Source organism: Argopecten irradians, chromosome 11, assembly GCF_041381155.1.
Source record: "Argopecten irradians isolate NY chromosome 11, Ai_NY, whole genome shotgun sequence".
NCBI lineage: Eukaryota > Metazoa > Mollusca > Bivalvia > Pectinida > Pectinidae > Argopecten > Argopecten irradians.
Genome location: NC_091144.1, coordinates 31,779,377 through 31,806,013, shown reverse-complemented (window position 1 = coordinate 31,806,013; position 26,637 = coordinate 31,779,377). Strand labels below are relative to the sequence as shown.

Genomic DNA, 26,637 nt, shown 5'->3' with positions numbered 1-26,637 from the left:
ATGCAAGATGGCATTCAATCATTGGCTTGTTTGACGTATCGGCTTTCTTTTGTAGCTGTTGTTTTATTTGACCCACTTTTTCTCTCCAGGAATTTCCATTTGGCCGTAGTTTTACAAAAGGTTCTCATCGTTGTTAGCAAAAAAACATGTCGGTTATTAATAAAATCAAAACACAAACTTGGAAAAATTCACCATATATATATCGTGTCAATTTGTCCAGTTTGTTCGCAATGATTGGCCCTGGAGTAAAATTCTCATTTCAGCTCGATAACATTTCACAAAAAGTAAAACAGAAAATTTTCGCGGGTTATTTTCGTGATTTCGCGAGACATGCACATTACCTCCGCAAAAAAAGAGTAACATATTTACATGAAGTACTGCTAAAGCTATACTCGATCGCGATATTTTTATTTGTTTCAAATTAGTTTTCAACGTCGCGAAATGTTTGACACACGGAATAGTATCTCTCTTTATGTATGTTATCATTGAACAAGTGGTACACGTGACATATCAATATTAATTGAATATTAAACATGAGGACCAAGGGCCTTAACGGTCATCAGACTACCTTGGCAATAATCATATTAGAAATTAATTAGATATAGTGTCATAATAGCGATCTTCGATTTCGGATCAACCAGAGATGTAACAAAGCTTTGTCGGGACCATGTCAGAATCAGTTCATGCAAGTTTCAGCCAAATCGCACCGGTAGAACTTGAGAAGAAGTTCAAAATGTGTTTTCAAGATGTCGGCTGTGGCGGCCATCTAGGATTTCGAATCGTCCCGAAAAATAACAACACTTTGTCGGGACCATGTCAGGATCATTTCATGCAAGTTTCAGCCAAATCGCACCGGTAGAACTTGAGAAGAAGTTCAAAATGTGTTTTCAAGATGGAGGCTGTGGCGGCCATCTTGGATTTTCGGATCGACCCGAAAAATAAGCACACTTTGTCGGACCTTCTCATGATTATTTCAGGCAAGTTTCAGCTAAATCATACAGGTAGAACTTGAGAAGAAGTTCAAAATGTGTTTTCAAGATGGCGGCTGTGGCGGCCATCTTGGATTTTCGGATTGACCCAAAAAATAACAACACTGGGTCGGGACCTTCCCAGGATCATTTCAGGCAAGTTTCAGCTAAATCGCAATGATAGAATGAGAGAAGAAGTTCAAAATGTGTTTTCAAGATGACGGCTGTGGCGGCTATCTTGGATTTCTGATCGACCTGAAAAATAACAACACTTGGTCGGAACCATCTGAGGATCATTTCAGGCAAATTTCAGCTCAGTCCCTCAGGCAGAACTTGAGAAGAAGTGAAAGGTTTACGCACGGCGCACGGCGGACGACGACGGACGAAACACGATGGCTATAGGTCATCTGATGACCTAAAAAAAGGCAAATCAGCGTTCATGAAACAGTTATATCTAACATTTAAACATGAAACGTGATATTAATGTCTTGGATATCATGACAGTGATACTAACCCCGGTGTCATTGAGGATTGTAGTATTTTCTAACGCATTTTGACATGACATACTAATTAAGGAATCAAAACGTCTTGACGTATAGCGAAATATGTAAGAATTTTGTGACAAAACACACCCATCGATATGCTTGTCGTTATTAAAACTTTTCAGAGAATTGGTCTTGATTGTTGATTATCAACCTTATTAGGTTCAAGATTGAATTTAGAACCTTTGGCATGCCATTACCGTCTATATTAAACAGAAAATGGGTCTTGAATGAATCTTGAGTTAAATATTGACCTTGATTGTATGAATATAATGTCCGAAAATGTGTCGAGAACCAGTAGCATGACACTAACATTTTTCAAGTCTAAAGTTCAGCGAATCCAATATATCATGTGCTCGTTCTAAATGCTCACCCTGGTTACGTGATTACCCTCCCATTGTTAACCTATAAAACTCCACTGCCAGCCAGACCGATTGTAGCCCACCACTGTCACCACTCCACGACGATGATATCCCTTGAAGCGTTCGTGCTGGTGAGTCTGGTAGCAGCTGGCAATGCGTTTCTGTTTGGCGGTAAGTTGTTCGAATTGTTAAGGAATAGAGAATGTCCTGTTTAGAAATTTTTAAAAAGATTGGTAGACAGATTGGTTCTATTGTAGACATATGTTTGTATTTATGTGGTTTTTTTTCCAATTATCAAAATATCGTGGGCTGAACTTTCATAATAGATCTACATTAAGTATATGGGTTGGATTTCAGTTTTATATACAGAGGACTCCATGGCAGATAATCGAATAACGGTTATTTGAATATTTCGGTTATTTTTTTTTAATTCTGCGGTCCCGATTTTTTCCTTCTTTATCTTTGTTTTTCAATTTTCTATTTTGAATAGACTTTTACATGACCTCCGGTTATTCGAATAAAATATTTGTGAAATTCTAAAAATAAAATCGAATATTTTTCAATTTTGCAATATATTTTTAGCGAAATTCGCCGATACATGTTTCAAGATACTTCGCTTTTACTAGAAATCATCATGGTGATAGATTACCGTTATCGTATGGCTAGTTATTTTATGCATGAATCTGCAAAAGTATTCGAAGCTGTTACGATATACATCAGCAGCGGTTGATCATAACTTAAGTATAATCACTGACTCAAACATCTGATTAAAGCATATGCACTTTCAAATATGTTTATATATATATTTATAGACATATCGAAGGCTTGTAAAGGTCTTTGATCTATATTAAGTATATGGGTTAGATTATATTTTTCTAGAGGAAAAATCGACGTACATTTATGTTTCAGCATGGTATCTTCAATGACAAAAAAATGCATATTGTATTTTCTATGACAAAATTGCATAATACAATCATAAAATTATGGTCACTACTTAGAATAAATGGAGACAAATTGTAGAAGATGATGAATTTGTGGACGTAATTTTAAGGTCTTAATGACGCAGTGGACTGATTATGACATGTAGGGATTTTCCTGATGGATTATCGATTATATTTTACAAGCTCATATTCCAAGTTAAAATGAAGTATTTTAAGTTTTGTTGCAAAGTAAAATAATGTGTTGATACTTCCACAGAAAATTACAACGCAGTTATGGGTCCAGAAATTAAATGATATTTACGGGCATATATATATATATATATTTTTGAAGGTTTAGTCGAATTTATTTACTGCTTGCGCAAGGCAATGATAATGCTTACCCGAGCTTACCACTTAGTGTTACGCCAGACATTAACTTGAATTATCAGATTTAAAGATAAAGAATCGTCTAAACTTGCCTCACATTGGAGGTATCCGTTTAATGCTTGGAGAGACACATATATAATGTACAGAGTAGCAAAGCAATGTTGTTGATCTTATCTGTTTATGAAACAATGTACTTTGACTCGTTGATGAGAAACATAGTCGTTTAATGGTACTGGAAACCAACTTAATTTTCGCCTGCGATTTAGTATCACTAATTTAGTGGCTGGGGTTGAATCGCGAAAATTTGTTACCGCGAATTGACCGCGAATATGTTTTTTTCAATATAACTCTCGCCATAAAATCGTTGCGATCATATTGGTTAACAGTATATGCACGAAATACATATTCCGTCTTTGCACAATACAGATTTTTCTCCCTTGTGGGAAGGTACCGATTGTGACGTCATTTCATGTGAGCGAAACTCACGTCGGCTTCCCTGAAATATATGACTTTGCGTCAGTAAGCAGATGACGTCACAATCAATAACAACCTGCGTGGACAGATACATGTAACTTAATATGCAAAAACTGAATAATTTGCTTCTGTATCGCATACGTAAACCTAAAAAAATGCTCTTCATATTTCTCCTGATACCAAGGTATTCTAAGAGTCATAAGGACTGCATTGAAGAGATTAAATTCCTGATATTGAAAATGGCAAACAAAACTGTCGTTTCCCCTCTTTTTGTTTATATTTGTTTAATTTAACAAAGTTTCTCCGACTAATACACATATCATTTTCATTTACATATTTCAGATCCAGACTGGAACAATTTAAGAGGTAAGTAAAGTCAAGGCTATGCTTATCAAATAAAGTGATTACAGGTATGATTAACTTTTAATGGTTTCGTTTAATTATGTTCGGCTATCGACCTCACTGTTGCTAGTTGTTTTATCGTAATGGGTTATGCATAGCGTTAGTTTACACAATAGTGGACTAATTTTATAGTTAAAGCTGTAACGTTGGTTATCTGAAGTTTATAAGGAACACCCCTAAATCAAACGTGTTATGATTTTTTAAAGCAAGTGATGGTCTGTTAATTTATTGCGAAAGTTGTTGGTTCAGGTAAGTGATAGACATTAATCAACATAATTATGATTGTTAGTCAACGTAATACTAATGAGTAAATGATTAGCTACAGAATAAAAATATGTCTTATTGTCAATAACATTGTGGTCGTTATCATTATTAAATTAATGTGTGATCAATTTCGGTTTCTCCCATTCTTAATAGTGACTTGGTCACCCAACCCATTTGGTACATATGGATTCAATGCCATGCCGCGAACTGTCGACGATGCGAAGGCTCAAGGATTCGTGTTGGAGACGGGTTGTGGCGGTAAGAATTCTCACATATATACCTTACAGTACATATACAATTATGTTAATATGTGCTCATTGTTTCAGAAATTTTATGAAATAATCCCAGAGATTTCTGCTGAAGATGCTCCACCGCCGACACAGCATAAACGATACTAATCATTTGAACAATAATTGGTATTTATTCAATTAAATGTATGTGAAATTAACATAAAAATATACAAAATAACTCATTTTGATTATGGAGGATGCGCAATCAGTAATTCATTCAATATAGGGAGGAGTGTTATGGAGTTATTTTTTGGAGCATAAATCATTTTTAATAATTTGATCTTGAAGTAAAATTAGTTCAAACTTTTCAATGATGGTAATGGTGAAAAGTAAGTTTCTTTTGAACCGAAGAAAAATACTAATTCGTTTGTTACTTTGTGATAGAGAAAATACAATTCATCAGCGGTGTAGCATCTTAAATTCATCCATTATTATAATCAACTTAAATACCGTAATTTTACAAAATATCAGCAGACAATATAATATTTAGGATCTTTTGAAATTCACTGATGGTTACAACGTTGAGAATATAATTTCAGCAAATGATTTTAAAACAATATTTTCCTTATCTAATCATTTAAAAGAAATTCCATGTTTCGAAATTCCAAATTCATTAATTTGCAATTAATTGAATATAATTTTATGTTATACAATTCTAATGTTTGATAATTATATATAAATTAATCTTCATGTGTAATGGAAAAAATAATCTTTGCTTTATAATTTAATTCAGTTAATCATCTCGAAGACGCTTTATATTTTGAAACACCTGATTCGTTTCTTTCCGGTCTTAATCTTAGTTAGTTTATTTACTAAACCATCATTTTTGTCTCCATTATATATAGCTCATGGTATAGCAGGACAGCGATACGTGAAAGGACGTGACTATGCTTTAGTGTTGTTGTATGATAGAAATGGATACATCGCTGGAATTCAAATAGGGGTAATTACATTATATAATTGTGGTATGCATCGTTGAATTATATTTTCACTGTATTACTGTTGATGCCAACTGCAATGTGTAATTGATATCGTTAAAGTGATAACTACATCCAAAATTGTCCATTTAAGTTATATTAAAATATTTATGACATTTTACACGTGCTTTGAAATTTCAAACAAATTGGGCGACCTTATTAGTAAATACAAAACTTCAACAAACAGGCAAAACCTGAGTCACATACAATCATGCTAAGAAAGTGTTTTTGTCTGATGAAGGTGACAGAATACACATCGTATTAGTCATCGAAACGTCACAAATGAACAGTCACTTGTTGTGTAAGGGCAAGTATCACGGTTCATCACTTATAGAAATTCCTTAACTTAGAATACTCCAGAGATTAAGACATAAAATTGGTTAATGATAATCCTTAAATTAAGATTTCTTCTTAAACCTTTTTCATAATTTTAAGTTAAGTTTCCTTAAACTTAAGCCAATACGGACATATTTTAGCGAACAAATATTGGCAGTTTTATTCACTGCTTTTTGTGCATAAAAATATATTTAATATATAAAATAAATATCATATAAAAGCATTTCTGTTATTTGCTTGACCCGATAAAGCCTCATTCGTTTTCCAAAATGAAGACCTATGGTAAGCTAAAAAAAACCTAGCTATTGATCAAAAATACTTTGTTAACCCAACATTGGCTTTTTAGTTTCAAAATGAACGAAACAAGTAGTTAATATGCAAGTTTTTTTTCATATATGATATTTGAGTATCATTGAGTGTTTTAATAATAAATGTTCTGTGAGAGTGGGCTTATATTAACCTATACTCCTGTTGAGTTACTACTTGTAAATGTGAATAACCATAAAATTATTTTATTCATCTCCATTGGAATAACAATAAAAATCCTTGCAGAGTAATATCGGATTTGCTTATAACACGATCCAATATAGTGATGATAATTACGGTTGACAGGTTCCCAAAAACGAAAGCGCTGGGTTCCCTCCCACCAAGCAGGTAAACCACCCGTTCGTTCCTATTGGTAACATGTACTTTCTCACCGCTTACTTCACCGACCCAGGTAAGTTAACTAAATATCCAGAGTTTACATGTTTATATTGTTTTTAATCTTTACCTGAAAAATGACAGAACAAAATTGACATTTTGATTCAGTTTTTTTAATTACAAAATATACAGTATATATACAATTAAATAATGGGCGTACTAGATACCTAAAATACATCAAAATAATCACTAAATAACAAAGATAGAAATTTGATGGATTTGAGGCCGAAGCAATACATAGTCCTTTCATTTCATTCCAGATGTTAAAGAGAATTAAAATAAGACAATAGGTAACATGCCTGTACACCCCCTCTTCCTCATCATGAAATGATTCAAACAATTTACATAGAGACATTATATTTTCTCCATTTCAAAGCCACCATCTGCAGCCATGGAAGAACATCTCAACAGTTTACCGCTGAGGGAACTGGTAATTCTCTCTACATCCAGAATGGTACTGATCCCGTGGCCGACTCACTGAAAATGCCTATGACACCGACTGACGCGGACAAAACCAGATGGACCAGGGGCTACTGTTTTGTAACCATGGGTTAGTATATATTTGTATTATATAACGTGTACAAAATTTACAGTTATCTGCCCTGACGGATTGGTATCGATTTTGAACATTATCATTTCTTGATGACACTTTTAATCCCTTGTGAATTCCTAAAAGAATGTTTTCCGTGCTGGCAGGAAACGCCTGGATATGCCCTATTAAAGAAATCTCACATTTGTTTGTTCTAAAAGAATGAAATTTTCCTCCTAAACACACGACGCCACTATCAATACCTCTTCACAAGGGCATATTATTTTGTAATATGAGAATACTGAATACATTGATGTGCGTTTGAAGGAATTCCATGTATACAAATCACAAATATATTTCAGAAAACTAAATTATTACCACTGATCAAGCCATTATTCCGAGCGTTAATTTTATATATTTAACTTTTTATATAATTTTTTGCTTAGTTTATATTTATCTGTTCTTCGATAGTTAGTCTATCGTATGTTCGTATAAACCATATACTTTCAACAACTTTTCCAACATCATGTAAGTTATTAATTACGTCATTTTATAAGAAATACTTTGGGAAAAAACTATTCTTTTTTTCATATCAACTCATGTCTTTATAAAAGAGGTTGTAATCATATCAACTCATGTCTTTATAAAAGAGATTGCAATCTATGTCATCAACTGGCTGTATTTTGGGAGGAAAGTCGGTAATTTTTTATTGCCTCTCTGGTACGTGTGTATTGTGTCAAAACCGGATTTGTGATTTGTCTGTTACATGGCTATCATTATGGACACTAGTATGTGAGATGTGAATGTTGTAAAATGGTCACCTTACCAACAAAGCCCATTTTGATGACGTAGATTTGTATCCCTGATTGTCTGCACTTAAAATTACACGTTACAAAGTTATTACCCTCACCATTTGGGTCATGGTCCTGATTATCATACTATGGATTTCTCAGTCAAATAGGAGTCGTTTGGTCAGTCAATGACGATATTGGCTCTCTTACATAGTGTAAATACTATCACTTTCATAATTTGGTCAGCTGATTTTGCTATTGGAAAAAGCGTTAAGGTAACCTATACCTGCCCTCTCTTCGTCCATATTCAAATTTTCATTAGGCCAAAAAATCAATGTCTGTTTAGGGTTACATTGGCAAAAAATAGGGTCAGTAGGTAATTATTTCTTTATTTTAGTGTCTTTCACTCTATTGTAATAGCCGGAACTGGAGTCTGAAATCGAAATCTGTACTTTTATTTTATTTTTTTGTTCGTAGAAAAGTGGAAAAATATTAGGGTTAGGGTGAAATATTAGGATGGGTCGAGTAATCATAAAAAGACATATTTTTTGGCCTTACCGCAATGTATACAATAACCATAGCTTGCTCACAGTAAAAACTCTACATCGTAAAGAATAAGGGAGATAACTCTAACTCTGTTGTAGGTTTGCATTATTGGTATGACGTATCGACCGATATGTCATGTGACGACTTCTTCCCCGTCTTCCTTCTGTATAATCATGGTAAGCTGAACGCCTTTGGGTGGGCTATAGGCACGGCCATGTCTTCTCCTCATATGGAACATCCTACCAGTGATGTCATTAAGGTAAGTATTTGATAAGTCGAACCTCATTAAATCGAATCCATATTACTCCAAGGCGATTTTTAAGTATTTTTTTTTTCCTCCTGAATAAATTGATCACTATTTTTCATTCTTAACTCGGGTTCTCCAATAAGATCATAAAAAAATAAACAGCAATGTATATCAATCATAAAAGCATGTCGAAATAAAGTGTACTATGTTAATGTATTAAAAATGTATATCCTATTTAATCGACATTGAGCGGAAATTTCTTTCATCTACTAGCTAGATAACGTTGAAAATGAAATTAAAATGTAGTTTGTCATCTAGTTATCATAGTAGTTATTTTCTTCGTTGAAAAATGGATTTTGTGACGAAGTTCTACATTATTCCAATTATGTTCTTTTTCAGCAATTCGTCCAACCAGTACCCACGTGTTTGGTTCAGAAACCACACTTGTCTACCATGCACATTTACATGACAAACTTGCCATTAGCGGATACGTGTTAATTGACGGGAGGCACTTTTAACATCTGGTAGCCACAGGGCAGCTAGTGTATGAAATCTAAAGACTTTTAAGTACATTTCAGTAATAATGATTCGTTGGTTTCTCGTGTTCAACAATGCATAAGTTCTGCTGTAAATTATTACATATATATATTTTATAGATGTTATGATCGAAGTCATAACGACAAATGTGTAAAGTATGTAGAGGGAGCAAATGAGCATGTACCTCTTGCTGAAATGAAATCCAAAAACAAAATATGACTATATTCTTCTATGATTTTTCGTCTTTGTGTGCTAAAATCTTATCTTCCTTGTGACAAGATATCATTGTGACGTAATTGTTTTGTGAGTAAACACTAATAATTTTCTTTGAAAACTTTCTTTCTCTCCCAGAATGCATTGCGGCACCCCCATTTCACTTGAAATGTGGAAACCGCAATGCACCTTTGGAGAGATTATGAAAAATGTTACGTTACGTTTGCAAACTAATGACATCACAATCAATACCGAAAGAACTGACAACTCTTTAATGTGGAAAGTAGGATTAATTGTATGTTGATTAAATCCTTGACTACTATGCCACTCCAGCTGAAGGCATTTCAGATGACACAGGTAGATTGTTCCTTTGATGTGAATCTTCAGATGAGGTATCTTTCTTCTAAAATCTTTTCATTAAAATTTTAAAGATCATCTTATCAAAAGTGTTGCTTAGTGTCTTCAGCGGCATGCATGCTTCAATGATATAGCACTGTGAAAAGGGCAAGAGTTCCACTATACAAGAAGACACGACACGAATATACCGCAGTCTCCCAAAACACGCACCTGCACTTCATATACCCAACACGCTGCTAACATAGGTGACCGTCCTTACATGGCCCTGGCTGTTAATAGGATGCTAAAATAATCAAACAAATATAATGAAAATGAATATTTTATGGTATGATTTCGGATCAACATTCATTGCTTCGTAAATAAATGGCAATTGTCGTGTCACGTTTGACTCAACCCGTTATTCGCACGCTTAATTCTGCCGTTAATCTAAATGCCACGCTAATCTATATGCCGTTGCTTATATCTGACATATTTATTTGAATACCCTGTTTTTGTGAAACCAAATGGTTAACGGTACATAAACTAACACTAAACCACACTAACCCCAAAACAGCTCTTCGTAATTGATGTCATCACATTGGAAGATTATATTTCGTTCGGGAACAATAAAGATAATTTTATCAATTCATAAAATATCAATTCATAAAACGTGAAAAACACTTCACGCAATATGGCTTCGACAGTTAATGTCGCAAAAATCCAGGCCCATGAAATGAAAAAAAAAACTACATATATGTTATATCTGTATAAAATAAGTCATCAGGGGCTACATATAACATGACAAAGGAACCTTACAGACAGTAAGTTATATATACTATGCACTTGGTCTTGTTTAAATTAGTCATGATTTGTTTACTTTTGCATACATATAAAAACACATTAACAACTACTTTCTATGACAGCATTTTCATAATTGTTCTTTGCTTCAGTTTTGTGAAATAAGTGTTTATTCAAAAACATTAACATTTGAACCGCCAATTACCTCTTATCCGAAATTGTGGTCTTAGGATAAATGATAAATTCTGTCAAAGTAAACAACGGTTAATGTATCTTCTGGGTGAATAATTCCATACACATCACGTAGAAGATACAGTTAGGACGATAAACCTATTAAAAATCAGGAGTGATCTACAGATGGAAGATACTATTTTCTCTGCGTTTCCCTTATTCTGCCTCTCCATTGAAAATATTGAATACTCATAGGATAATTTTGCATGTAGTATGCATAGCAAAAGATCTATTCAATTGCCAAATTTGATATAGCCAGTGTCAGCCATGTTGTTTGGACTTAATTGTTCTAAATGGATGTGTAAAATTTAAAAAAGCTAGAATACAAGTTTAATGTGAGGGAGATATCTTTACTACTTCCTGTGAAAATGTCAAAATCCAAAATGACTGCTTATCAACTATCTTGTTTTCACAAAATGAAATTGGTTTAACTCAAGTGAGCAAGGGAAACCTACAGAGACCGGACAGAAGTATTCGGATAAAATGACCGCCGTAACGTCATGTGAACATCTCGCTAGGAAAATAAAACTCTTTATAAAAATATATGTGTTGTGATACTGACCAAATATTTGGTGATCTGACCCTTGGACTTTCGTACTTCAATCGGGAATCGATCTGTAAAAACCTTGAATGTATTCTACATCAATGCGTTGCCAGATGGTTTTTATTGCGTCAAAAAGTTCTGTTTGATTAGTGTCGTCCTATGGATGACTGTGTTGGTCGAAATGACGACAAGGAGTAGGGTAGAAGCTTGTTGACGGCTTTTATTCAAAGTGTAGACAAGAGTTCTCACTTTCTCTCTCTCTCTCATAGGTGGCCCTAGAGGAGGCGGTGACGTAGGTGTATGTGAGGCGGAAGTACCCAGTCTCAGTCTTATTCCCGTCTGATGTCCGTCTAATTTCAGTCTGGTTTCCGTCTTGTTTCCGTCTGGTTTCCGTCTGGTTTCAGTCTGACTGGGACCTATTGCGGCCCTCTATTTATAATGATTGGGTACGTGACTGGTACACGTGCCGTTGGGACAATGCTTGCCCCAAAGGTTACCCAGCTCATCATAAACTGTCAAAATTTACTAATTTGAATTCAGAATACAGCCTTACCGGCGCCTGATGCAGGCTTAACAAAATAGAAATGTTTTGATTTTCTGACTGGACTTGGTTGAGGCTGGACAGAACCGCCTGTAATTTGCACAAACTATACTGCGCAGTTAAACAGGTGTGTGGACTACGCGATGTTCTGTCATTCCTTCCAGAACATTCCACGTAGTCCCTACCATACCCATACCTATTCGGTAACAATTAACTAATAAGTTGGTCACCTAGTTTAACACGTGCATAGACCGTGCGATGTCCTGTCATGCTTTCCAGAACATCCCACGTAGTCGCTACTAAGTAGGTACCGTAACAATTTACTGATATTTCGGTCACCTAGTTTGGCCATGCCTTAAAACAACAACCTAACTCTGGCTGCAAACATGAGTAAACAATCCCGCGTTACTGACCTTTAAATATACTACACATCGGTGCTAGACCTGAGCAACATTATATACACCACAATAATGCACTATGAAATTAAACAAAGCCTAATACATATATACATGGTTGTTATTAAACAACTAATACTTGTACTCTTATAAAATACACTATAATTTAACTCAGCCCCGCGATCCACAATTATACACGACTAATATGACAACTTCTGTCAAGGTTCAACAGGTACCCCACTTCCTGTTTACCTAGCGGGAATATTCAAATATCATATCTATAAATGATATTCATGGGGACTTAAGTAGGGCTACTAGCCTGTCTATCTCTATAGGGTTACAATTATCTATCACCAATAATATCATTGGGGCTTAAGCAAGGATACCAGCCTTCCTACCTCTATAGGGTTACAATCGTCTATCACCAATAATATCATTGGGGCTTAAGCAAGGCTACCAGCCTGCCTACCTCTATAGGGTTACAATCGCCCCTTTCTTCAAACAAGACAATATGTTAGGCATTTCTCAGAATGGCTTACATATTTCTTAACGCAAAGTATCAAGTATTATTAACATTTCAATTTACCACCGCCTCCTTTAAAAAAACATCCTAAATAGTAACTAGTGGCCATTTCATTCATTTCTCCTTTCAACATTCTTTCATTCGCATGCGTCATGCAGTATATTTTTAATTATCGCGAAGTTATCCTATTAAACGTTACAACTCTTTACCTTAATGCACAATATGTACATACACATATTGTAATTACTCTAAACATCTCTTTAATATATTCATGCAATATAAAGTCTTATTTACAGTCACAGTTCTATGGTCACAACATCATGAAGTTGGCCAGTAATTATATTTCACAGTTCGTCCATTGTAGTTCAAACATATTTCACAGTTCGTCCATTGTAGTTCAAACATATTTCACAGTCACTTCCATTGTAGTTCGAACATATTTCACAGTCACTTCCATTGTAGTTCGAACATATTTAACAGTCACACAGTTCCATGGTAACTACGTCGTTGAAAATCAGTAATATTATTTCACAGTCACGTCCATTTTAGTTTGAACCTATTTAACAGTCACAGAGTTCCATGGTAACTTCATCGTTAAAAATCATTCGTAATAATATGGCTGCTCCTATATAAAAATCCACAGTTTATCTTCACAGTTGCTGCTTATTTAGTTATATCCAGAGCTTCTTTATGTTCTTAGGTCCGTCATCCACCACGGTTCTTGAAGAGGTCACATTTTGTCTTATCCGCATTAAGACATTGTGATTTTTTTTAATTAATTAACGTTAATATCCAGACAAGAGATGGTCTTGTTAACACCAAGACGTTTCCCTATTGTCTTGTAATAACCGAGACATTATATGTATATCTTTGTCTCGTAAGCAATTTTAATCATATAGACGTTAAATATCAAGGCATAATGTTTCACTAGTTCATTATCATTTCCTTCTTCACATTTAGACATTGTCTTGTTACGACCAAGACGTTACTTTATATCTGTCTATGGAAGACTGAGCTCTTTTCTCAAGTCTGGGTATATTACACTTCGTACTCGGGTTGTAAGGCAGTCTTGTTTACCCGATTCAATTCCTCCACTTCCTGATGGGGCAGTTACATTTGCCTCGGCGAGGTCAACGCCCTCAGGGTAACTTCCTGACATCAGTGTAGGTTTTTCTTTGTTTTCTTGTTCCTGGTGATCAATTCTTCTGTCATGTCTTCTGTGGATTGGTTACTTTTGTGTCTTTGCATGGGTCTTGAGGCTTGCGAGACACTCGTCTCTGACTTTCTCCTTTTCACTGACCATTTACCTAACCTACATTTCTGACATTTATCCCTAATTCTCTTACGACATAAATATATCACTATAACAACAACTACTACCACACCTACTATCGACAAGTAGGTCGAGAGGGGCAAATCAGATTCCATGGGTTCAAGATCAAATGAATTGTCAAGTTCATTTATCAACTCATCAATGGGGATTTCCTTTATAGGCTTAAGTTTATGGGGTATCTTAATGTTTTTTTTTACATTTGGTAGTCTTTGTGTCATTGGTTTCCAGAGTTCAATGGAGCCTACATAATAATTTGAAATCACCTGTTGAAAATGATCTGTTAGGTTATATTTGCTCTCTGAATGATAATATGAGGGCAAGGTCATATATTCATTTGATGCAGAACAACCTTCCGTAAGGGATAAGGTGTCAATAGGTTATCTGGTCACCACAGTACCAGATTGGGTTCTATAGGGGCTTTTCAGTGTAAAGGTCAAAGATCTATCTTGGACAACTATCCATAGGCCATTGGTCAAATACTGGGCCATAGGGGAAGTGTTTGTATTTTGTACTACTGTAGTACAATATTTAACTAAAGTATTGGTCCAATTCATAAAAAGATTAACAATACATTTCTTATTTCCCATTATAGTATACGTTGGACTACGAAACCTGCAGTAGTTTTAACGCTATTTACACATTGATTCATCTCCTCAATTGTCATTGTAACCAATTGTGTTTTCGCTTCATTGATTGCAAGAGCTTCTGCTTCAAATTTATAAGTCGCCAAAATATTTGTTTGATTCGATCCAAGGTACGGAAGAGGAAGGTTATGTGCTCGGTACACAGCAAACTTGCCAATTATGTCTATTAATGGAATGGAAATAACTACAATAAGGCTATCAGTACTAATAAGTGTCGTACAGGTCACTGTCTTATAAAATTCCCAAAGGTCAGTTTCCGGGTCAAAAGGTACTCTAACACCTGGGTCAAGTTTGCTTTCTACTTCTATAAGGAGTTCGTACAAGTCTGGGGGTGAAATGACTGAAGGGCTTAAATGTCTTAGAGATAGCATATTGATCTGAAGTTTCAAATGATTAAGATAATCTCTAGCTAATCCAACTAATTCCTTTGCTTCACTAAGGGCCCTGTACTACGCTGGATACACATCCACTGTGGAAGATCTCTAAATTAAGTGTGAAGGATACGTGGCAGATGAGTGACCTTATACACTTATCCTTTGTCTGGGAAGTTGTTCCTGTTATTTGCAAATTATGTGGTAAAACGGTAACTGATATAGTAGTACATTTTCTGATAGAATGCCATATTCTGTTTGCTGAGAGGGATCTAATCCTGGAAATCATTGTTAATTTTCTTCATGTTTATGACTATGTTACATTTACGAACATGAGTGAAACTGATCAAACAAAATTTATCCTTTGCAGGCGATCACAAGATATCGATTTGTCAGACGAAAACTGGACAGAAATGATGAAATACATCTCAAAATTGATACCTAAAATGTATGCAAAAATTGATGAATATTTATAAAAGACAGTGACGAATCTAAGAAACAACTAGTATATGAACAATAAGTAAACCAGACATAGCGAAGCAACGTTGCTCGAACTTGTAAATATTAACGTTCAAGTATTTCACATGAACTGATTCTACACTGCATTTTTCTATGTTCCTTGCTGTTGTAATCTCATAAAAATGAGGAAATAAAGAATATCTATCTATCTATCTATCTATCTAGATGTTTCATGGTGTTTTATTGACTCTGCTAGATAGCTTTTGGTTATTTCTGACAGACTATTATCTAACTTTCTAAGAACTATCTCGTAAGGATTTAGATTAAGAACAAAAGCTTATATTTCGTTTTCTGAAACAATAACAAACGATTCACTAATGAATCTCGTTATTGATCACGAAGAAAATATTTCAGACATTTTTTAAATAGCTCTGAATTGTCCTCATAGTCTCTTGATATATCTCTCTTAACTTTCTTAGAATCTTCATTTTTTCTATTGTAGAGCCCGTTATCTTGATATGTTTTATCTACTGCGGTGGAGATTTGGGGCGTAACTTTATTTGCTAATTTATTTACCGCATAAATCTCCATGTCATCAGCAGTACAACCTGTCTCAGACGCATCATCAACATCGTCAACATCATCTGTCTGAGTGTCAGCGTTATTGTTTTCATTTAACTTACCTTTCAATTGTGATAAAGGTATAAGTTCATCATCTGAATCAATAGGACTAGCTTTGTCCAATTCTCGGGTCCGGAGCCTTTGTCTTAGCTCCATTAACGGAATATCATCCTCAGAGTCCGAATCTGACCTTTCTTGTCTTCTATATCTTATGACTCTTTTTAAGGATGTTTCCTCCTCTGACTCCTCTGAACTACTCTCAGGGGGAACTACATATGTCGATTTCCTTAAAGGTCGACCTATATTATCTTTGGGCAACTCCCATTCATCAACATTTGCTAATCGTAAATGCCTCGCGTGTGTCTTCGTGACTTCACCTGTAAGCTGGTTTCTTACCTTAAAACTTACTGGTCCAGTTTGCTCTATAATCCTATAGTAAGGTGTCCATTTATTGTCCAGTTTTGAGGTACGCTTATGGTTTCTTATGTAAACCGGATCTCCTGTCTTAAGATCCTCGTCTTTACAGTTTCTATCAGCGAGTTTCTTCTGTTTCCTCTTCGCTTTATTCATGTGTCTATGCACTAAAACAAAGGACTTAAGTTGCTGCTCTAAGGCGATCTTGTGTAACTCTTCACCGGCATACCGCCGTCTTGGCTTTAAGATTGTGTCCAAGGGGAGTACTACATCGCGGTTATAAAGCAGGAAGAAAGGCGATGCTTTTGTTACCTCACTGGTGTGAAATCTTACTGTGGCCAATACCTGGTTCAAGAAAAGATCCCGCGTGTTAACGTTTTCTTTGATCTTCTTGGCCAAAATGTCTACCATCGTTCTATGAAATCTCTCCACCTTTTCATTTGACTGGGGGCAATAATAAGAAGTGGTAACATGGTGGATATTCAATGCTTCTAGTGTCTCCTTTACTGATCTAGCGATATTCTCTGAACCGTTATCTGTAACCAGTTCTAATACGCTACCATATCTTGGGAATAGTTCTTCCAAGATAAGATGTACAATGTTTGCTGCTGGTTTGTCAGGGACTGGAAATGCTTCCGGAAAGCCAGAGTAAACATCTATGAACGACACGATGTATTTGTTTCCTGATAATGTCTGGGGGTAAGGGCCTAACAAATCCATTGCTACCTTAGCAAAAGGGTAGGGGGGTATCTGGCTGTCTTGAAGAGAAGGATAAAGGTTACTGTGACTTCTTGTCTGACAAGTCACACACTTTTCAATGTGTTGGTGAACCTTCTTGTATAACAAAGGAAAATAATACTTCTTTCTTATTACGTCATATGTTTTGTCAACTGCCATATGACCTAGGAAATCATGATACTGTCTTATCACCATTCCTTCAAGTTCCTTCGGAATGTAAAGTCTCAAGACCGGGTCATCTGATTCCGCGTTTGACAAATAATACACTAAGTTATCTACAACCAAGAAGCGCTCCTCCTCACTCTTGGTTGCCTGTCCATTACAAAGTCTAAGTCTCAGCTTTGATATGTCTTCGTCATTGTCTTGAGTTTTTCTTATGTCTATGTCTTTAGGGAGATCCATATGAGGTTTAACAATATCGTCTGGAGTATCAACTGTACTACTGACAAAGTCTCTTGGCTTAAACTTGTTAGAGTTGAGAGCTCCAATCTCTAAGGCTCTGCCATCTACGTCCAAGACATCATGAATGTCTTTAGTTTCCTGGGTTTCTCCTTGCTTATCCTTAGCTTCTTCTGCTGTATCTATTGGTAGTCTCGATAGTAAGTCCGCGCAACAATTAAATCTACCTTCAATATATTCTACCTTACAATTATAAGACGCTACAGTAAGGGACCATACGGAGAGTTTCTTATTCAATGTCTTCTTGTCTGAGCATATGTAAGAAAGTGGGCGATGGTCCGTTCTTATTACAAAGGAACTGTTGTGTAAGTAGTTATCAAGCTTCTGAAGAGCATATATACCACAGCAAATGCTTCCTTCTCTATCACAGACCACCTACGCTGTGTTGGGCTAAGCTTATGTGACAAGTAATAAAGTGGCATTTCTTCACCTTCCTTTGTCTTCTGTGTAAGACAAGCTCCTATGCATGTGTCTGATACATCTGTATAAAGCACATATGGTTGGTTTGGGTCTGGGTATGCTAGTAGAGGGACTACTGTAAGACTTTCTTTAAGATAGTCAAATGACTTCTGACATTCCTCAGTCCATTTGAACCTAGCATACTTCTTGGTTAGTTCTGTAAGACATTCCGCTATTTTTGAGAAGTTGGGGATGTGCTTCCTGTAGTAACCGCACATTCCAATTAATGCTCTTACATCTCTTACGCAAGTAGGGGTTGGTAAGGCCCGAATAGCTTCAACTTTCTTTTGGTCCGGCTTTACACCTTTGTCCGTAATCATAAAGCCAAGATATTCCATCTCTTTCTTGAAGAAAGTGCATTTCTTAAGCTTTAGTTTAAGTCCATGTTGTCTTAACTTGTTGAAGACTATCTGTAAGTGTTTCAGGTGTTCTTCGGCTGTCCTACTGTAAATTATGACATCATCAAGGTAAGCCGTGGTGAATTGTTCGCAACCTTGTAAGACAATATTCATCAGTTCTTGGAAGACAGCAGGGGCGTTACTTAGTCCGAAAGGCATTCTGTTGAACTGGAATAGTCCTTTGTGACGGGCAAAAGCTGTCTTTTGTTTACTTTCCTCGTCGAGTTCTACTTGCCAATATCCACTTTTCAAATCTAATGTAGTGAAATGTCTTGAGTGTCCTAGGAGGGTCAAAATGTCATCTATCAAAGGAAGAGGTACTGACATCGGGGTAACAATCTTATTTAAACTCCTAAAATCTACACACATTCTCTTACTTCCATCTTTTTTATCAACTACCACTAAGCCAAAACTGCAGGGACTTCTAGACCTATCTATGACCTTTGCCTTTAACATCTCGTCTATAGCCTCGTCCACTACTTGACGTTTCTTCAGGGGTGTCCTGTAAGGTCGGTTCTTAATTTGTTTCTTAGTTTGTGATCTCCTGTTTCTATATACATCTTAACTGTTTTTGTATGTCCAAGCTGAGAACCCTTTTTGGCGAATAGATCCTTGTTTCTTCTTAATATCTTTAGTGTCTCAACACTGTACTAGTCTGGTACATCTACCTCCTTAAAGTTTTCTTCGTCTTTGTCATCGTCTTTTGTCGCAGTTATACTTGAAATGTCTTTGTCTTCTAAGGCCTGTGCTTTGCCTACTACACTTTCTCGTTTTAGGTTAATCGTCCTGTTTGTTTGGTTAAGTATCAAGATAGGTATCTTGCGAGGGTTCGTGACCTTTGTTACACCGTTTTGTAAGGTCAAACCAGATTCATCATATATACAAGTGTCATTTGCTGATATCTCTAAGAGCTTTGATCCTGGTATCTTAAAAGTTCTTGGGAGTCTTACCTGACATACCGTTGCCGTTTGCGGTCTTAACAATGTCTTGTGGGTGGTCCTTATTATTGAGGCAATATGTATGTCTTCCTCTAATTGAACATAGGTCTTACCTATACGCATACATGCAAGGTCAAAATACATTCTAACGCCATTTTGTTTAAGAAAATCTAAACCAAGGATGCATTTTCTGTTCATGCCATCAACAACATAAAATTTATGTCTTAAGGTCAAATGTCTTATTTGAAATGAAATATCTGCTGAACCTATTACCTTGAGCGGTGTACTGCTGACGGATTGGAGAGTCATGCTTTCTTTTCTTAGTCGTGGTTTATTCGGTAACATCTTAAAAAATCCTATTGCTGATTATGGAAACCTCAGCACCTGTGTCTAAGAGAGCTCTTAATTTTTGTTTACCTATTTTTATCACAGTTGTACTTGGGTTACCCGATATTTCTATTTTCTTAGACACATGCTTCTTATTTCTTTTCAACCTCGCCCCATCGGTTTCCTTATGAAGCGAGGTCTTTAGTTTAACGGCCTACCTTTTCTATTTAATTGGGGACAGTTCTTTCTTATGTGACCTTCTTCATTACATTGAAAACTTCTGAATTGTGATCTTTGTTTATTTCGACCTAATGACTGCACTTGTGGGGGGGGGGGGGGGGTTCTGAGTTTCCACTCTGTTACCTGTACTATACGACCTATTTTGAGTTTGGTTATTATATCTGCTATTGTCTGAATACCTATTTCTAGGGGCTCTATTAAGGGGTGTCTGTCTCTGTGTTTCCCTAAAACTATTTCTGTCTTGTACTGGTCGTGGTCTATGTCTTATGATATTGTTTTGTTTACATTTATAACACTGTCTCTGTCTGGTGTGGTCAATGTCCATTGGTACTTCTCGCCTCGTGTTAGTTTCGTTATGTCTAAGGTTAAAGTATGTGTCTCGCGTAGGGGCTACCTGAGGGTCATATACATGTTCCTGTCTTGGCCTTAAGACCATGTCATTGTCTTTATTCATGTCTTGTCTTAGATTGAACCTTTTCCTAAGGTTCTGTTCGCGCATAGCTATATGTACCGCCCTCTCTAATGTGTCTGGGTCCTCGCGCATAACCTTCATCTTAACATAGTCGAAATGCAACCCATCACAAAAGGCGTTAACTAATTGTCTTTGAACAATGCCCTTTTCACATTCCTGGGCATCAGGATACGCGTCTTCTGCTACTTGCAGGAGTCGTTCAACGTATATCTGGACGCTTTCGTCCTGTTTCTGTATCGTTTTACGTAATAAGGCCATAGCTTGATGCGAATCTGTTATGTCAGCGAATCTTTGTTTGAGGAGTTTCTTAAGGTCCTCCCAAGACAGATCTCCCTCTAAATCGTCTAGATATCGTTTGATAAAATCTCCTACTGAACCTCCACTTGTTTGATACGCTATATTAGGGATTGCCTTGTCATCTAGCTCTACTAATTTCGCGTATTTTTCTATTTCTTTTATCCAGGTCTTGAATTTAGTGGGGTCACCCTCAAATGACCTAACGACCTGGAAAACTCCCTGCACTGTCATAGCTGCAGAGAAGTTCTTAAAATGTTGTGCCATGTTTCTGAACACTACCTCACTATTGTCCTGAGAAATATTCTGATCTGTGGGCATACTTTGATTTTGTTCTGTCTGTGGTAGACCTGCCATACGCTCAGTTAATTGGGCCATGTCTACATCTGAATTGAGAGACATATTTCTTTCTACGATATTGCCAAAAATATGTATACTGACAGAACCTGGTTTCTAACTAACCAAATTAAACCACTAAATACCTACACAACATTAAAAATGGTCAGCTACTAGAGGTACTAATCAAAGTAGAAAAATTTCGCTTACCTTTAGCCGTCTGTTTCTTCGTCTTCAGGTTCTTTCTTTTCTTCTTTATATTGAAGAGCCTGGTCATGCAGCACCAAATAACATAGCCCTTACCCCACCTTGTCGTCCTATGGATGACTGTGTTGGTCGAAATGACGACAAGGAGTAGGGTAGAAGCTTGTTGACGGCTTTTATTCAAAGTGTAGACAAGAGTTCTCACTTTCTCTCATAGGTGGCCCTAGAGGAGGCGGTGACGTAGGTGTATGTGAGGCGGAAGTACCCAGTCTCAGTCTTATTCCTGTCTGATGTCCGTCTAATTTCAGTCTGGTTTCCGTCTTGTTTCCGTCTGGTTTCAGTCTGACAGGGGCCTATTGCGGCCCTCTATTTATAATGATTGGGTACGTGACTGGTACACGTGCCGTTGGGACAATGCTTGTCCCATAGGTTACCCAGCTCATCATAAACTGTCAAAATTTACTAATTTTGATTCAGAATACAGCCTTACCGGCGCCTGATGCAGGCTTAACAAAATAGAAATGTTTTGATTTTCTGACTGGACTTGGTTGAGGCTGGACAGAACCGCCAGTAATATGCACATTTTGCACAAACTATACTGCGCAGTTAAACAGGTGTGTGGACTACGCGATGTTCTGTCATTCCTTCCAGAACATTCCACGTAGTCCCTACCATACCCATACCTATTCGGTAACAATTAACTAATAAGTTGGTCACCTAGTTTAACACGTGCATAGACCGTGCGATGTCCTGTCATGCTTTCCAGAACATCCCACGTAGTCGCTACTAAGTAGGTACCGTAACAATTTACTGATATTTCGGTCACCTAGTTTGGCCATGCCTTAAAACAACAACCTAACTCTGGCTGCAAACATGAGTAAACAATCCCGCGTTACTGACCTTTAAATATACTACACATCGGTGCTAGATCTAAGCAACATTATATACACCACAATAATGCACTATGAAATTAAACACAGCCTAATAAATATATACATGGTTGTTATTAAACAACTAATACTTGTACTCTTATAAAATACACTATAATTTAACTCAGCCCCGCGATCCACAATTATACACGACTAACATGACAACTTCTGTCAAGGTTCAACAGGTACCCCACTTCCTTTTTACCTAGCGGGAATATTCAGATATCATATCTATAAATGATATTCATGGGGACTTAAGCAGGGCTACTAGCCTGTCTATCTCTATAGGGTTACAATTATCTATCACCAATAATATCATTGGGGCTTAAGCAAGGCTACCAGCCTGCCTACCTCTATAGGGTTACAATCGTCTATCACCAATAATATCATTCGGGCTTAAGCAAGGCTACCAGCCTGCCTACCTCTATAGGGTTACATTAGTGATGTTGTTGACCACTGTTTTTAGTCGTATTTTTAAGGAATGATTTTTATTGTTTGTTGTTTACTGGTGTGTGAACTGCATTTTTGTACAGATATTTTAAATGACGGGCGCTAACGCGTCATCTTGAAAAATCTGGTAAAAAATGCAGTTTACACACCAGTAAACAGCAAACAATAAAATCATTCCTTATATCTACATTTCGAACGACCATTTCATTTAAATTAAGTGTTCAAATAGAATAAATCTCTGGTTTTTTTTTCAATGTTATACGATTGTTGGAACAGCCTGTCAATTGATGGAATCCCGGAACAGATGGCTTCAATATGGCGGGAAATGTTGTCAAATTCAGAGAGTATACAAAATATAGTTCCACATTAACTTTATCTTTTTTCATCCCATTTACACAATATTTGTAAAAAAATATTTGCTGATATATAATTTAAGACTTACATTACATTCATACATGCAATATATATAAGATTTTTCATACTGATCCAATAGGCCTAATCGGATGCGCATTCACACTACGTGCGGAAGTCAGTGTTCCGGTGTGTGTATTCTTGCGCAGCAACCACTGCGTGTCCGCAAGTGTTAACGATTTCGCAGTTGGTAAGGTTGTATAGCATAGAGAAAACGGAAATGTAAATATTAAGATTTAACCACACATTTTCGATGATATTTATATCAGGACTTTGTGGGGACCATTCTTAAACGGGAATACCATGGTTTGTAAAATATTCAGACACAATATGAGCCTTATGAACTGGAGCATTGTCCTATTGAAAATGTAGTTTTGGTTTGCGCAGTGTCTCGCTAAAACTGGCCACATATTCTCTTCCAAAATTTGAATTTATTTTAGTGCATTGATGGTTCCATTTACACTGCAAACAGTACCTACTCCATGATGGGTTATACACCCCCAAATCATCACGTAAAGTTTCCGGTGTGACTGCGGACAGATGCAGGCTGGCCGGTATGCCTCGTCTTTTCGTCTCCATATAAAAATTCTGATGTCATTACCGATCACGATTTGACTTTCTTCAGAAAAAATAACATCTTTCCAATAGTTTTCTACAGTCATATTTCTTTTATCAAAACAAAATGTCACACGTTTCCTCAAATTGACTTCAAGCACAACCATGGTTTTCTTCATGAACTCTTCTACCACAGTATCCACGATTTTTTAAATTCTGGTCAATCGTTTTACTACTAACCAGTTTATCCTTTACAGTGTTTCTGTAGTCATTTAATTTGGTTGTTACTTCATCCAATGTTTTTCTCCTATTTCCGCTTTTAAGAGCCTTCTCTGACCGCAATCTGTCAAACATGGCGTCCTTCCACATCGATGTGTATTTTCAATGTTTCCTCGTCTAACATATCGTATCCAAATATCAGAAATTGTAGATTTTGGTATGCCTAACCTATCTGCAACAATTGTTTGTTTTATCCCATCTTCTATCATCGATACGACCGCTTTTCCTAAGCCTGATGTCACTTCTTTACCACGACGACCCATGTTATTTCCGTGAATTCCTGCGATTCCGTCAGCAGACGACGTAATCTATTTTTACCGCCACAACATTACGCTTTCAGATTACGTTTACGATTACGCGAACCAAGCCTCTAAACTGGATTTATTCCGATTTTTACGACCCGCACGAAATTTAGTGGTTTATATATCACGACGCGTTTGTCCGAATACTTCTGTCCGGTCTCTGTACATGAAATTTCAGACGGATATACACTGCCTTCCAAAATTTTTGTTACGTATATATTTTTACAAATTTACGTAAAGTATGTTATATATTATTTAACAAATTATTTACCTTTCCTAACTCACTAACTGTATTTTCGATAGATTTCTTAGAAATAGATTGTCAGCACAAATTTTAACCTTATGTAACTTTTGGAGGGCAGTGTATTTAGTTCTTTTTTCAGAAGTAATGATTACAATTTTCAAAATGATCTTATTGGCTACAATATTCCTCTAACGAGAATCGTCTACATATGAAAATTAAAATAGATCTCATCTGTAACAATAACGATAAAAAACTTCATGAATCAAAATCCAAGATCACTGCTTGTCGGCAAACTTTAACGATCGGTCTCAAAATACCTTATGCATATGCAATTTGAGAGGATCCTTTCAGCACTGTACGGGGAAAACGGTAAAATAATTCGCGTTGCAAAATCTATAATTACTGCGTGCCTGTCGATTGGTCACAAAATGCAATATACACCACAAGGATTCTAGGGAAACCTTTACATTGGGAAACGTAGATATAAATACAAAAAAAGGATATGAAAATATAAATATTTAATGATATGTTTGTGTTTTAGACACGCGACCTAAATAATTGTGTCCATTTCAATGATAATGGATATATTTCCGGTCTGATTAGCGGACAAATCAAACTATTTTCCCGCCAATCTAATTAAAATTAGAACTTCTATGTCGCTCTCAGTACCGTCCGCTCGTAGAAGCGGACGGTACGGAGAGCGACATAGAAGTTCTAATTTTAAATAGATTGTTTTCCCGCAAGCTGTTATTGATAATATAATTCCTAATGTCTCTGGACAACAATGGGTTTTTCAATAAGACGAACGTTTGAAAAAGAAATATATAGCTGCATATATATCAATATCAGTACTGAGACGTGAGTGCGCATGCGCTACGGAGACCATTATCCTCAATAAAAGAATGTATTCAAGCTGTACTTGAATACTTCGAAACATCCTGGAAAATATGAAAATCATTGTTTTATTTGGGCTGTTGTCTGCAGTATCATTTAGGAAATAAAGAAACTTGTAAAAAGTTTTCATTTAGGTCAAATCAATCAAAAGACAATCATTCAACTTACACGCCCAGTCTAGGAACAGTTGCATATAGATTTCTAATACCACTTCAGTACTTGCTATGAAATAAAACCGACACCGGAAATTGACATAAACCGGAAGTACTATACTAAATGTAGACTATAATGCCTGTTGGTTTTCTCCGGAAAAATAACATACAATCGCTAATGGAAATGATCAACCAGTAATAAATGTGGTGAATTGTTATTTCTGTAATATCTTTATATATGTAACAAAAGCAATACAGTTAATTATAAGAGTTAATAGAATAAAAAGTATTTGGAGGTAAAGAACCCCATTAGAAAAACGAGTTAAAAAAAACCTGGGGTATTTTACTCACCTTACACTATGGAATAATTTTAGATTCCAAACATCGAAAAAAACACTTTCACGTACGCACTTAAAAATGAAAAGATTTCACATTATTAAAAATAAAAAAAAAATAAAAAAAACCAAAAAAAAACCCCACAAAGATGAAAGTTAGTATATGATCGGTAGTCCAGGAATGATCCCCGAAATGTCCTCTACCGATATCGGAAATGGATAACTCAACAAACTCGCGTTCTCGTGAAGTTATGATGAATTATGTTTATGTCATGGTGCTTTTTACATAAAACGTAAATTGATGTACACTCAGATCTTTGTGTTGTAGTTCCATAAGATAATATATATATATATATATATATATATATAGTATGACACCACATTCTTAATTGGTTTTAACACTGACCAAGCGTTAACGTAAATATACTATAATATATATTTACTCCAGTGAAAATCTAGTTTGACCAATCGGAATGCAGCATTGACAGTGGATATTATCATTTGATTGTTACGGCATTAGTTAG

The 26,637-nt window shown here is 36.1% G+C and overlaps 1 protein-coding gene across 1 annotated transcript; it reads left to right on the top strand.

Annotated features, from left to right (window-relative positions):
* The first annotated feature begins 1,923 nt into the window (after positions 1 to 1,923).
* On the top strand, positions 1,924 to 9,933 carry LOC138335316 (uncharacterized). The gene is made up of 8 exons (XM_069284344.1): positions 1,924 to 2,043; positions 3,996 to 4,019; positions 4,473 to 4,577; positions 5,455 to 5,552; positions 6,535 to 6,640; positions 7,001 to 7,174; positions 8,589 to 8,749; positions 9,137 to 9,933. Exons 1-8 carry the CDS (start codon positions 1,977 to 1,979, stop codon positions 9,233 to 9,235), a joined length of 834 nt encoding a protein of 277 aa, XP_069140445.1. The 5' UTR covers positions 1,924 to 1,976; the 3' UTR covers positions 9,236 to 9,933.
* The last annotated feature ends 16,704 nt before the right edge of the window (positions 9,934 to 26,637 follow it).

What these genes read in the sequence shown, in the direction of transcription:
- LOC138335316 (XM_069284344.1), top strand. Translation starts at nt 1,977, where the DNA reads ATGATATCCCTTGAAGCGTTCGTGCTGGTGAGTCTGGTAGCAGCTGGC. An exon ending in AGACTGGAACAATTTAAGAG is followed by an intron (nt 4,020 to 4,472) that starts GTAAGTAAAGTC and finishes CATTCTTAATAG; the next exon opens with TGACTTGGTCACCCAACCCA. An exon ending in CTACTGTTTTGTAACCATGG is followed by an intron (nt 7,175 to 8,588) that starts GTTAGTATATAT and finishes ACTCTGTTGTAG; the next exon opens with GTTTGCATTATTGGTATGAC.